General features: G+C 36.0%; 1 protein-coding gene across 5 annotated transcripts in view; it reads right to left on the reverse strand.

Annotated features, from left to right (window-relative positions):
* The window catches only part of LOC6038982, a 38,631-nt gene that overhangs the window by 18,719 nt on the left and 4,790 nt on the right, over positions 1–15,122 (reverse strand). For 2 of the 5 annotated variants that reach the window (XM_038263361.1, XM_038263362.1), the window contains exon 2: positions 7,640–8,198. In XM_038263361.1, the coding sequence (XP_038119289.1) occupies positions 7,640–7,961 (322 nt within the window). In that variant the 5' untranslated portion in view covers positions 7,962–8,198. Of the gene's footprint in view, positions 1–7,639; positions 8,241–15,122 lie in introns of all 5 variants that reach the window. The other 3 variants (XM_038263365.1, XM_038263364.1, XM_038263366.1) reach the window with 2 other exon arrangements.

Consider the following 15,122-nt stretch of genomic DNA (forward strand, 5'->3'; position numbering starts at 1 on the left):
ACCATACTTTTTCAGTGAAAAGAGTGTCAAACTAAAAAGTGTCAATTTAAGTGACTAAAAAATGTTGTCAAACCGTCGTAGTTTGATTGTTGTTATTTGTATTTGCTTGTTTTATTGCAACCGTTTACCGAATTGCGAACTTGCATAATAATTTTGCTTTTTTACCCTCCTTATGGGAAACATTTTCATCACACTTATTTTCATCAAGAAATTACTTTATCCAAAATTCCCTTATGGGTAATTCTCCGCCACCTCACACAGCAGTTGCCCCGACCCCTCTTAGATTTGCGTGAAACTTTGTCCTAAGGGGTCCCTCCGCCACGAGATATCGAAAAATGTAGCTCTTATTCGTGATCAGGAACAAAAATTATCCCTTAGATCAAAGTTTCACGCAAATCGAAGGGGGGTCGAGTCAACTTTTCCGATTTCGTGTGAGTTGACGAAGAATTACCCCTATACAAGTGCCTTTTCGGGCTGGCCATGATGCAGACTTCCAAAATTATTTCAAAAAATATCAAATAAATAAATAAATTGTTCGCTCTACACCATGGTCTTAGAATTCTTTTTTTGCAAGATTCCTACTCGAAAATAGGTGTCCGAAGGCTTGAATCTGTGAGTCAATCCAAACGACTTCTAAACCTGGACTGCCCCTGGGTTAGGCCGCGACCTACATTTACTCCCCATCCGACGGAAGGCGTGATCAGACAAATCTCGTCTCGAAAAATGCAACTGAGCCGACTAGGATCAAACCCAGGCTATCTGGGGTGAGAGGCAACCACGCTTACCACTACACCACCGAACTCGAAATCGTTGTCAGAATTTCACTTTGCAGAATCGAATCAATTTGGTTTATCTGATTATTGGTAATCTGAAATGGTGGCCAATATGGCATTGGTAGAATATTGAGAATGTATAATTAGTTACCAATAAGCTGAACTCAAACCAGATAACCTAAATGTTGAGTAATAAAGTACGGGCTGTTTTTGAAAATGTCTGGTGAAATTATTTGAAAAAAAAGTATTCAATGGGAAACGTAAATGTGCTGTTTATGTATTCGTAACATCACTACGTCAATCAAAATGTTGCGCAACATGTTCAAAAATGTAGCACGGAAGAAGAACAACACAACTTCCCGGCCTACCTTGGGTCCTTAATCAGATTCAAGTATCTAGCACTTAGCAAATTTTGCTCTCTGCCACTGCTTCGAAAGCGTCGAGCCGTCACAGCCAAGCGAGGTTATAAAAGAGCGCCGTGCCGCCGGTTGAAGCTCAAACGAGTCCGAAGCTTTGCACGACGAGGATCGAGAAGCAGCAGCAGCACAGCAGAGCCGCCGAGAGGAAGGAGAGAATTGAAAAATTGGAAAGAGAGGCAGAGCAGGCGCGGGAGGGAAAATTGCCGGCAACTTGGAGTGTCATCATCGCATGGTTTTATCATCGTCATCATCGTCATAGGACGTTAAAATGGCCCTTTTCAGGGCCAATTCACACGAAAGAGTATTCTTTAAAAATCTGGTTGGGTACGGTAGTGAGTGTTTGTGTGTGCGGAAGGGAAATCGAGTGGCAAGTTTGGGGCTTGAAAGAGCACCAAATTATCAACGCATACACACAAACGCGGGCTGGGGAGCTTCATTTGTGTGCGCCTGGTTTCTGCCGTGCAACTACCCTTCACGAGTTTGCTCATCCGATCGATCTTGGGGAAAATCGATTTTCGATATTAGTGTGGTTAACTACACACACACACACACGAGCAAATCCACAGTGATGGCGCTTTCTTGCTACAAATACACTTGCAACGCACTGTTTGGTGCTCTAGGTGGTGTGTAGTATGTGTAAAGAGAATGAATAAAAAGATCGGAACCCAATTTTTTGCGAAGCGAAATCGTTACGTGGCGATTTCCCTCTTCGCAGACTTCCCTCCTTTTCCTTCACGCTGATTGGTTGAACAAACCTTTCCCGATCATCCTCTCCGAGAGACGTGAGATTGATGTATCTAAAATCATCTCCACTCAAGCTCATAATTTTCTGACAGCCGAGGAGTCAACATCGAGTGGCAGTTGCAGAATCAGAAGGGACAGCAGAAATTTCCCCCGGTCAACGACGTGGAGAGGTCGCCGAAATGGCTCGGGCCGTCGCAGGAACGAGACGGATTGTCGCTGCAGGCCATCAAGGAAGAACGTTAGGGACCGATGTGGTCAAGCTGCTGATCCCGGAAGGCTCCGGTTAACGGCATCAAGAAGGGGTCTCCGTGTTGATCGAGAACCAGTTCCCTTTGGGTCAAGTTGGTTGTGGTTGCGATAAAGTTTATGGTTTTTGATACTGGACATGAAATTTAACATTTCGGCAGTCGTGACCGCAATCCGGAGTGGCTGGAGGCCCCGCGGATGTTCCGAAGGGGGACATTTGCCGAACCAAAAGAGTTGGGGCAATATGGGTATCAAACTTTATGGTTTTTGATACTGGACACGAAATTTGAAATTTCGGAAGTATTGGCCACAATCTGGAGTGGCCGGAGGCCTCGCGGATGTTCCGATGAGGGGACATTTGCCGAACCATAAGAGTTAGGGCAATATGGGTATCAAACTTTATGGTTTTTGATACTGCACATGCATCTGACCATTATCTGAAGTTACGCAGTTAAAATAAATCGCTTATTTTACGCAGGAAGTAATAAATCGATTACTGCGATTGCCTTTTTATTGTGCCGCGGTGAAATTCTGTTTCTGGAAATATAGAATAACTATTTCGAATTCAATTAGAGCCCTTGAAAGGGCAGTTTTAATGTTTGCTGTTGAAATTTACTTTGCTGCCGCCAATTGCTTGCAACAGCCTTGCAAAAACATTTCCGCATCTTGATAACTTTCGAGTGGTGAGGGAAAGTCGATTGATTTCACCTTGATTTCTATTGCAGCTCCATTTGCAATTTCCGTCCCCTTTGTTCGATAGGACGTTGATATTATGTCTTAAAACTATTCACAAAAGAGTTGTCTTATGTAATTATAAGGGAATCATGGGGAAATTTGGACCGGACATTCTTATCGAAAATTTCAACAATCATCTTGCAAAGTTCTTTGTCATACTGGTCATGTGTAACATAACCACCTGCACCTTTTTTTGGTTGTAAAAAGGATTAGATGAACTAATTTTTTTTTATTCTAGTGGGATTTAAATTTAATAAGTCTTTTATAAATTAACGTCATGATTCGAAATCCGGACACATAGTAGCATATAATTTTTGTTATAGCTGGCAAAAAATCATGTAATAAGTTGTAAATGTAGAAATATCATAAGGATGTAGTATAAACAGTAAATTTTTAGAGAATGCATGCAAAATGTCTTTTCTAATCATCCATCATCAGAATTTGAAAATTAATATGACTTGTTGTGCTTCGAATCCCGGACACTGATGAAAGCTGATTCTAAATCCGGTCACTTTTGATTCGAATTGCGGACACTCGATTTTGCTTATGATTCGCACAAATTTGGACTGAAATTTTAGTGTATGTTATTCTTTAGGTCACACATAAGCTGTTATCATCGAATCAATCGGTATTTTGTATAAAAAAATGCTAAAATTTAAGAAAATTAGAACAATTAATTTCTGCTTTGCCTTCCCGGTGCTTCGGACGTCTATGAAATATTTCAGTGAAATGTTGCAAATTTTTGGGTAAACTTATCTTTTAATTTAATTTAATTGTTTTGGCAATGACTACAACATCCAAACAAATTTGAATTGAAAGTTGATATTGGAATTCATCATATAAAACAGTTTTGACATGTTTTAGACAACTTTATACCCAAATAATTGACAAAACAAGATGAGCTGTCCGGGAATCGAAGCGTCCGGGAATTAGAAGCATGACGTTTTTTCTTTTATATATTTTTTATATGACATGACTAAAGCTTGAAGAATTTCTTCGAAATGGTAAAAATCAAGTTAAGAATTTCATGTTTTATATTTTACAAATTATCTTTAAGTTACTACCTCCAACTGGGGAAAATCGGGACAGCAGTCTGAATAAATAGAGGAGATTTTAGAGCAAGAAATTTGGAAATCGGTGTACTCATTGTTTTGTTCTATTCCTGTTTTAACCGAAGTCATTCAAAACATTATGCAAAAAATTGGCTTAAATAGCTGTCTTTATTAGTTACATTTGTCCTGATTTAAGTAAAAAAAAGTAAATCTTTCCCAGTTCCTGAGGGGAACACCCTTGAAGAGTATCGGGGCCGGCATTTACAAAGCGGGTTCAGTGGCAGTTGCATTCTCAACTTAATGTCAACATGTTAAGGTTAATGTTAACATTCCATAGGGCGCCTCCCTAAGGTACGACACCAGGTCCAGTTTGTGACGATACACTACCTTCCCTTTACTAAGCAATCGATTCCAGAAGAGAAAAGATCACCAGTTGTGTTGGCCCGAGCCGGGATTTGAACCCCGATCTACCGCTTGCGAGGCGGAAGCGTTACCACTGGGCTACGTGGCTCGGTCTTGTCCTGATTTGCCCCATAAATATGGGCGGTGTTTGATGAAAAATATTTTAAAAATTAAAATCAATAAATTTCGTAAATATAATACCCAGCCTTTTATCAATATACAAAATTAAATAGAAAATATTTAAAGCTTAAAATAAAATTTTAGCATTTTTCCTAAATGAATGCTGATTATTCCGATTGCAAATTTGAATGCTTTAAAATTCTTATCGATTACTATATATTCATTTGTTTATCTACTTATACAACTAAATCTAAATTTCCAGACCAAAATTTGATTTTTTCAATTTCGGGAATTCTCGGGTCAAATTAAAAATTTCCCGGGATTCGGAAATTCCCGGGATTCGGAAATTCCCGGGATGGACGCACTAATTATTAGACATGTTTTAAATTTTGTTACATTTTTTGGATAAAATTTACTAAATTCCAAATTTCAAGCTTGATTTACGAAATTTTGCAACACAATGTATCACAAAATGTCTAATATATCATTGCAGTTAGGCCGTTGAAAACGATTTTAAAAGTTTATCTCTTGACTTGGTGCGAGTCGAAGGACATAAAATATAAATTCATTTATGAAAATATGTTTTACGTTTTTTGATACGTGGTCCTAAAATTCAAAATATTAAAAACATATTAAGTCTTAAGGGCTTTGTAAAAACAATTTAAAGTTTATGTGCCTCCCCTTCTATTGGCTCTTCAAATCAAAGGCAAAAATATAAAAATAAAAATTTTAAATTTTCATGAAATTTGGTCATCTTCAAACAATTTTAAATAATATGTGTTTAGCACCGATGTTTTTTTTTGCAAAAACAATTTTTTTTTTTGCATTACTTTGATATTTACGAAACTAATAATTGCAACAAAACACAAATATTTTTTTTGTTACTTTTTATTCTTTTGTCTTCTTAGCCCCTCTTTTTTGAGGGAAATTTCAAAGTGGATGGAAAATTGAAATATGTCTTGCAATGGTCCAATAGAAAATCAGTGTTATATTTTACGAAACTTTATCATGCAATCCTTACGTCTAAGAAAAAAGTTCAAGTTGTACTTTTCTGAAAAAAGACTCACGGAAAAAATCTCGATTTTTAATAGACTTTTTAACACTAAAAGATGAGTCCCCTAAGTACGTATTTTTGAATTTTAAAATGTTTTTTATGTGTTTTAGAGGGTTACAAAGGGATTTTTTGCTCTAGACTTTAGGATGGTGCAATGTTTTGTACCGGAAATATGATTAAAAAAAAGATTTTTGGAAAAAAACTTGCTGAAATTTTATTAAAAATCATTTTTAGTTGCAAAACTAAATTTAGACACAGTTGTTGACAAAGTTTTCCGTTTCCAAAAATTCAGGCAATTAAGTGGGAAAAACACTTCATGAAAAAAGCAAACTTGTCAAAACAAAACTGTTTTCAAAGAGCTGCAATTTTTATTATACAATTTTCTTTTTTTTTACTTTGCTTGCCATAATACTGGAAGCCCTAATAAAGCCTTTACAGTTTGAGTTTTGTGAAAAAACAAGATTTTTCAGTTTTATCGAATACACCTTATTTTACAACTCGTAATATCTTGGAAACTTTTGGATTGATTGAAATTTTTGAAGATTGAAACATTTGTAAAATTGTCTGCTCTTTTCAATAAAAATAATTTTGAAATTTTAGGATCAAATAATTTTTTTTAAAGGGTAAAATTAATATTTTTGTAATTTTAAATATATTGAGTTTTATTTCATAAAGTATTTTCCTAAAAAACTGAGCATTTTTTTCAAAAAATATCCCTCAACCCGCTTGTGTTTTGAAAACGATGCACTTTTCGAAAAATGTGTTAAGTAAATTTTAATTGCAAAAAAATGGTTAAACATTTTGCAAAAAATTGTAAAGCATTTTGTAAAAAAAATTGTCTCATGATTTTTTTTTTAAATTCATATCAATTCATATCTCCAGTTTAAAATTTTGTGCTATCTCAAAGTCTATTGCGAACTATGCCTTTTTTGGTCTTGCAACACATATTTATAAACTTCGAAAATAAAAATATGTATTTGTGGAATTCAACCTTTTGTGATAAATTTTCAATATTTTTTTGTCTGCAATGTCCTAATCATAACTAGGGCTAGTGATTTTCACGGCAAAAAAAAAACGAAATTTCACTGTACGCCAATTACAAAACATTTTGATCTTATTCGTTAAATTATTGTTTAAATTTCTGGCAAATTTTTGCTGATTTTCTTTGTCTTTAATCTAGGAAACGTTAAAATGTATTAAACTTATTTTGATCATTTATTTGCATGATTTTCAACAATCAATGAAACAAAAAAAAATTAGGTACAAAGGGCAATGTTTGAATTCACCTCCCAAACTATCGTGTTCCACAATTAAACCTGATACTTCCATCACACGATCAAAGATTAATCCACCCACGCCTTCCTCAACCACCACCACCGGAAGAAAACCTTTCGCCTCTAATAATCCCACTTGATGCCGGCGTCGCAATTGTCCCACGTGTACCGCATCCACTTGAAAGCCAGCGCGTCTCGACGGTGGCTTTCGAGAGCGTGCTATCAGCTAACAAATTAGTCTTCCAATTTCAATTCCACCGGGACTTTTGACTCTCGTACAGCCTTGCAAAAGGAGGCACAAGAGTAAGGCATCGGATTCGTCATTCCCCTCTGCCCTTTCCACTGACTTTTCCCTGCCTCGTGGTTTTAATGGAACAGACCTCGGAAAACCCCTTTTATTGTGCTCCGAATTTCCAGGTAAACCCTGCGTGCAGATCGCAAGCTGGGGGACTTATGAGGGTTCGCTGTGTCTCTGTGTGACGCTCATCTTCGATGTGCTGTGCCCTCCGAAATTACGCCACGAATTGTCTACGTGCTTTTGGGTTTAATTTGCGGTGTGTCAAAAGTTTATTTCTTTAAGATGTTGAATTTCCCAAATAGATTTTTTTTTGTTCAAAATTTGGTTAATTAGCAGGAAAATTAAATAAAATATGATTCAAATTTGTAATTTAAAAGTTTAAATTCCAGCACACCGTGTCCGATATCCAAGAGAAATGAAAGGTGGATCTGTTTTGCCTCCCCCTCTCCCTCCTCTTTTATGTCCCCAGAGGACCCAGCCCCCCTGTCCGTATTCCAAAAGACAAAAGCATTCTCAAATTACCTGATATTGTAAGTAATCCCAAAAGCATTCCGATGAAGTTCCTCATCGTTATGCCTCGACTCCTGCTGCTGCTACTTGTGCTGATCCAGCTGTTTCTGGCCGTACTCGTTGCTCGCGGTGCTTTGTTCGGTATTAAATTAAATTTTGCATCCACCAGCACCGGCGTCGTCGTCCTTTCTGTTGTTCTTGATCTGCTTCTCCGCCGCCGTCCGTTTCTTTCTCCTCCTCCTCTTGTACTGCCCTTAACAACCAACCCCGACCAGTCATTGCAGGCCACACTAAAGCTTTGGTTCTCTTTCGTTGGTACCACCCTGGCGTACATTTGTCTGGTTCTGCTGCTATTATTTTGCTGTTATGTCGGGGGTGATGTTGTGTTGTTTACTGCTGTGGGTTGGCTTTTGTGGGTGGTTCACGCGCGGTGGTTATTCGGTGGGTTGAAACCTCTAGCTACCGTGGGGTGGGGTAGGTTTGCTGAGTTTGGTGCACATGTTTACTTTTGTTGTCACTGTGTCTTCTTCACTGCTGCGATAGGATTAGACTTTTTTTCTTTGTCGTTTTCCTTTTGAAAAAATGTTATATTGTTAATGATTGTCTTTCAGGACTAAAGATTCAAGTTATTTAAAAATTGTTATAAATATACGAATCCATTACAATTTTAGCATATCTACATTATTTGATATCTTAATGTCATTTGGCCTTTGCCTAAGTGTAAAAAGGGTAGGTTTGAGAATGTAAAATACAGGTTAATGTATTTTCAACAGAAATAAAAAAAATGATCCTGTTTCAGTATCAAATCCAAAATTAGGTTTAAAACATATTCAAACTGAAAACTCGTCCATTTCTTGATAAAATTTTCTAAGCGACCCATAAACCACAAGGACACTTTTGTGGAAAAATCGTCAAATCCCTCCCCCTCCTAAAGTGATTTATGGATGGTCCCTTAGTGTGCCAATAATATGGAAACATGTTGTAAAACCTCGCTCAACAAGTCGAACTGTTCTTCGGCGTATTATAAGCGTATTGGATTGTTCGGAAAAAATACTGGGAAGCTCAATTTACTACAAATTTCATCGGATTGATTCAGAAAATGTATTACTTAACCACGCAATGCATTTTTTTTTAAAGAATGAAAATAAATGAATTACCAATTTCATCCTCGAGTATCAACGAGTTAACTCTAACCTTGATTGAGTAAATTTTTTTTCTGGTTTTGAAACGATTTTTTTTATTACCGTCATCAGGGGTGACATTGAGTATGGAGGGTGAAATTAGGTCATACAAATTTCAGCATTTTTGTACGACCCTCACCCCTGAGACCCAATGTCTCCCCTGATGACGGTATATGTACATTGTACAACTTGTTTTGAGCTCAAAGTAATATCAAAGATTCAGTGTCAAATTGAAGCAAACATTCTGGAACTTTTGAAAATTGTTTGCTAAATTTCTTTTGAATGGGTTTTTGCTATATTTTTTTAAAGATTTGAATAATTTATGGTTAATGATTATTGTCAGTCGGCGTGACAAAAGTTTTTTTTTCAGTTGTCGCAAACCCTCAAAACTTATCGATAAAACTGAATTCTTTGGGAATGTTTATTAAGAGAACATGTTAAACAAACTTGCTGAAAAATCACGTTTCTAGAACATCTCCTGTTAATTAAACAGCTGAAAGTAATTGTTCTTGTTGAATTTGACCATATTTTTTTATGTGGGGTCATCGTGTGAACTAGATTTGGCCCAATGTCACCCTCTGGGCCACATTACAATTGTATTCTCCAATGTTGCGTCTTTTATGGATAGTCTTTTATTGTTATTTAGAAGTCAGAAGAGGGACGTTTTTTCTCTCGAAAAATAGTGCTTTAAATAAGCATCACAAAATTTATACCAATTTTTCAAATTTCAAAAGAAGCATATTTGCATTCATCTGTGTTCATCAAATCGCAAAAAAATAAAAATAAAATTAAACAGGTGTTAAACATCGGATTTATTACCGTAAACAAATGTTTGTTCGAATAAAATTGATATTTTGAACTAATGATCGCAAGACAGCTGTACCACAGACAAACAGTACTGAAAAATAGATAGGTGAGTTTTACCTTGAGCTTGCTTTTGGCATTGCTTTTTGAATTCTTTTGAAAACATGAAATAATAATTTGTATGATTTTCATATTCATCATTTAAAAATAATCTTTTATTCAATAATATTTTGCATTCATAAAGCTTGTGATATTTGACGTTATTGGTCTTTTTTTCCTCAAGAAGCAATGTTAGGAAGCGTTTTTTTTTTTATAACGTAAGGAAAAAAATTGGTTTTTTTTACCCCTGGGGGGGGGTAGTTTATTTGAATTGGGTACTAAAGATCTATGTCAATTTTTATGTACAACGGTAAAAAAATAGGGACCTACATAGGGAAATGAAATGATCTGGGAGAAATTTCAAACACCCAAAGTCGTTACAATTTAAGGGTTGAAAAAGTTGTTGTTTCATGTCACCTACGGTACGTTTTTTGTACCAAACAAGCACAAACATAACAAAAACTACTAGATTTTTATAAACAACAGTTTTCCAGTAATTGTGATGGTTATAAATCTCGTTTTTTGGTCAAATTTATTTTACATTGATTCCGACCTTATTCTTGCATGGTCTTGTTGCTCGATTGGAACCCCAATTTGACAGTTCGATTGGCACCCTGAGAGTGACATTTCGTCTCTCCATATAGGCTCTCTATTGCAAAAAAAAAAAAATGACAGGACAACATTTTTTCGATGGGTCAACTATGGTCCCCTTGGAACGAGCTGTCAAGCAGGACCTTTTCTGTCAAGAAGGACCGCGAGGGTAATTTTTTAAAATTGATTTAAAAATCCATTTTAAATTCTTTGTGGTCGTACAAAGGGTCATTGTACTCAGAAAAATAAGCTTAATCGCTGTAAACAATAATATCAGCAATCTAAGCGTCATTCTAGGACCCATGTAATCAGAACGAACCGCTTCCCTTCATTAATTTTCAGCCAGAGCTTGAAAAAGAAGTAAAAAACAAAGTTGGAAAATGCATCGCAAATCAGATTTTTAAATTTTCTGAATTGTTTTTATTTACAAAAATTTCGACAACTTTGCGAAAATCTATAGAACCTTATGTTATGGGCAGTTTTGGAATGGAAATTTGAAAAACTTTCGATTTTTTGGTGTTTCGTGTTTCTTTATCCGTTTCTGTGGTCACCAAACATAAATTTGCTCAATAATTCAAAAAAAAAAATCATAAATCAGAGTTACCAGATCTTAACAGAAAAAAAAATCCATTTTGATTCAAACTGTGTTCAAAAATGGTGTATTTTCCTTTTTATACATTGTAATTTCATAAAATACACAATAATTATTAGTTTAACTTCATCTGTTAGAAACAAAAAAAAAATTTTAAAGTTTTTTCGAATTGTCACTCAAAAAATCTGACAATGAATTTATCTGGCTACCCTGTTTTAAATGCATAAATAAAAGTAAACAATGTTTTCTTAAGAACAGTATATGAACGATAGTACTAGTTTTTTGCTAAAAAATATGCTTAATTATTTTTTAGCTTCTTATTTTTAAGAAAATTCGACTAAAATTCGTTTAGATTTTTCGAGTTTGAATAAAGCTATACTTTATATTTCTGAAACAATTTTTCGTTTCGGCAAAAAATGTAAGGAACGTTTTTTTAAACAAATTTTAAAAGTAATAAAGTAAACTTTCCGATGACCTATGAAGAGTATCGGGGCCGCAATTAAAAAGCGGAATCAGTAGCTTTTTTTGACTTAATGTTAACATGTTAAGATGAATGTTAACATTCCAAAGGTCGTCCAGCTTGTGAAGGTACACTACCTTTCCTTTACTAAGCAATCGAAACCAAAAGGGAAAAGATCACCATATGTGTTGGTCCGAGCTGGAATTTTATCCCCGATCTACCACTTACAAGGCGGAAGCGTTACCACTAGGCTACGTGGCCCGACGATTTCTGGTACACCTTATCGAAAATCATTTGTTGCTTGAAAAGTTAGGCTTAATTCAGGATTGTCAAGCATTTTCAAAATTCAAAAATATTTCGGCTTTTTGATATTTTTTTGTTCAAATTTGCCATAAAAATATAATTCCAACTCCCATAAATGGGATGCTCTTTCCTATAACAAATGACCAGCGCTGCTGCTGCACAGCCAGATCAGTTTCTCCTACTAACCTTAAAAGTGGTTTAGTATTCTTTACACTCTACTGGCTCCAACAACGGCTAAGGTTGGCTCCCACCGGAGGAGCGTGCGGTGTCTAGTTCAATCCGTTCCACTTTCGTCCCAGGCAGCGAAAGTCCCGCTCTCGTGTTCACTCTCAGCACGAGCACAAGGACGACGGCGAAAGGATGTTATAACAATAAAAGTAATCATAATATCCGCTGTTTCGCTCGGTAAAGGATCGCTTTTCCTTTCATCCTGGGACACGCGGCCACGGAGCGCTCTTCCCGGGTGATGGAGGATTCTTTCTTCGTTTTTTTGGTGCGCTTTTGCAGACACAATCGCAGAAGATGATGCACCTACCCCGTAGTTATAGTCACTTTGCGTTGGCCATTACAGAGTTCCCTCCCACTCCTTTTTTTTCGACATAAGGACGACGAAGGGGATCATCCTGGTTGCATCTATCCGGCATTCAAATCTGCACCGGAGAACGGAATTTTAGCCATGGGTTTGAATTTCAGCTTGCCGGATGTTTTCCACTCTTGCTTGCACTATTCATTGTGTACTATTGGGAAGAACCGTTGAGTGAATCTACTCTGGAGGACGAAGCGAGCTTCGGAAAGGATCCTTCCTCTTGGAGCTCTCTTCCGAGAGGCGGAAATTGCTACTTTGAAGAGAGATAAAGATAACTGGTAGAGGTAATGGATACACTATTGAACGAAATTGACCAGAAATTCATCGAAAAATTACGTTTTTTTTGTATTTTTTTGCTTCCTGGAGAATCTTTTAAATTTCAAAAGAAAGATTAACAGATTTTTCAGAGAACCAAAATTGCCAGAATCCATCTAATCCAGTTTGCTCAACCTTTACAAATCGCAAGCTCTCCACTCGAAAAAGTGAACCCCTCCGGAACACACCTTAACCCAGGTCGAAAATCAGCAAAGTTTTGCTCTTCCCAGAACGCCTAAACTCCCCTTCTCCTCCTCCTCCTCCGAGCATCCGAGTAAATGTTAATCTTTAATAGCGGCTAGGTACTTTTCCGAGGAGCCTCCTTCCCCAAACAGCTCGGTTGTTACGAGAGCTTTTCAGCAAGGTTCTAGAACATCTCCCCGTCCCCATCAGTCTACCACTAGAAGGTGGCAATGAATGGCCAACAGGGGGATTTGCAAATTAAATTTTCCCTTTCGGACGCCCCACTCTCTGAGGGAAAATGCTTTGTGTGTTGAAATTCACTGGCCAGACGTCATCGCCATCACCAGCTTGTGCTAGGTCGACTGGATGTCTGCCGGCTTTGGAGTTCTATGCCAAGCAAAGGCACCACTGACCACGGAAGGAAGGTCGGAAGTTGCAGAATGGTCAAAGACTTGAGACTGGGATTTTGTGGAATGTATGGTTGGTGATGTTGTTCGGAAAGGCTGTAAAGCAGCTTTTGGTTGAATCCAATGTGACAATTTACAAATAAAACAGTCTGTGAGTTGGAAAAGCGATAGTGAATTGGAAATAGTCAGTTAATTCAACACATTTCAATTAATTGATTCGTGGAAGGAAATTTTACTTTATTTTGCTGAAGCCACAGAAAAGATTGGCGATGAAAATAATTTTCGTTTAAATATGAATCGTGTTCGCACATAACACCACAAATTCACTGGAAGAATCATTTGAATAATTTATTTCTATGTTTTAACGTGAAGGGTTTTAATTTTCAATGAAAATGATTATGAGAAGTGGACTGTGAAATCGATCATTTGATTACAGCTAAAAAGGAATCGTTGGGATTTCTCTAGAAGCAAATTGATTGTTTATACACAGAAAAAAAAATGATGGTAATATTCATCAGGAAATGGTGACAGATTTTGTGGCAAAATAAATGATAAATTTTACCCCAAAAAAATATGAATTTTCATCAGTTTTTGATGAACATTCATCAGGTTCACATTTTTACACATGTTTTATGTAATATTACTTAAAAAAAGAGGTAATATTCAACCAACCGAATTATCAACATTCCAGAATTCAAAATTTTTTTCTGTGTACTAGAGAAAAACTCGCTGAAAGTGCATTTCCAGGTTTTTTTGAAGTGTCATTCCATCTGAAGCGGAACAGCATTTGAAAATTACTTTTTGCGATCCTGCCTTAATTTGGCAGGGCTGTTGATACTATCAAAACATGCAAGAATGCTAAATATCATCCAAATCGGGCCACCCCTTCCAGATAGAATGAACCACAAGGTGTTGTGTTTCATATGTTTATAGGACCTATTTTCAACAAAAAAAAAATCTGGGTGTATTTCACAGAAAAAAAAGTTCAATTTTGGAATGTTGAAAATTTGGTAGGTCGAATATTACCTCTTTATTTGTGTAATATTACATAAAAAATGTGTAAAAATGTGAACCTGATGAATATTCATCAAAAACTGATGAAAATTCATATTTTTTTGGGGTAAAATTTATCATTTATTATCATTTTTATCTGTCACCAATTCCTGATGAATATTACCATCATTTTTTTTTCTGTGTTACACACAAGGTCTTGAAAGTAAAAAAAATAAATGTTTTCAAAATCTATGCTGTAATATTTTGTTTTAAAAAATCCGACATTTTTGAGAAAATAAACGAATTGAAATGCTTTCCTTCTGCTTCTGCTTTTCTCGTTATTGAGTATAAATTTTGGAATTGGAAGCCTTACTGTGTTCATTTGACTTTCATTATTATTTTTAGGCCAGGTAAAAAACACTCATTGTTATTGTATGTGAGTAGTAGTTCTGATTGATTTGTATGTTCGTTTATGATGTAGGTTAAGATTATGCATTTCCGAGAAAAAAAAAGCAAAAATATGAGTATTTTTCATAAAAATTTGTATCTCTTAAAATCAATTCCCCAAAGTACGTATTTTTACATCTTTAAAATCTTTTTATATGTTTCGAAGGACTAAAACGACCTCATCTAATCCATATTGCATGAAAACTCTGGTTAAGGAGATTTTTTTTTGAAAAAGGTGAAGCTTAATTTTTTTTTAGAAAATATATCTATAGAAATTTAAAAAAATTTCCCCAATGTTTTATTTAGTGACATTGATATCGTCGGTCGAAAATCGATTGAATATTAGGAATCACCTAGATTTTTTTTGTGGTCTTCTGGTAACTAGTGGCTTGAACCCGTGGCGTTTAGCATTTATTTTTGGTGCAAAATGCCCCGCATGTTTGTTAAAAAATAGTTTTTTAGCATATCGAACAAAATTCATTCACCGAAATTTTAATTACAATATGTTTATTGGCATGAGGCTTAATTCAAAAT

This window comes from Culex quinquefasciatus, chromosome 3 (assembly GCF_015732765.1).
Source record: "Culex quinquefasciatus strain JHB chromosome 3, VPISU_Cqui_1.0_pri_paternal, whole genome shotgun sequence".
In the NCBI taxonomy this organism is placed as follows: domain Eukaryota; kingdom Metazoa; phylum Arthropoda; class Insecta; order Diptera; family Culicidae; genus Culex; species Culex quinquefasciatus.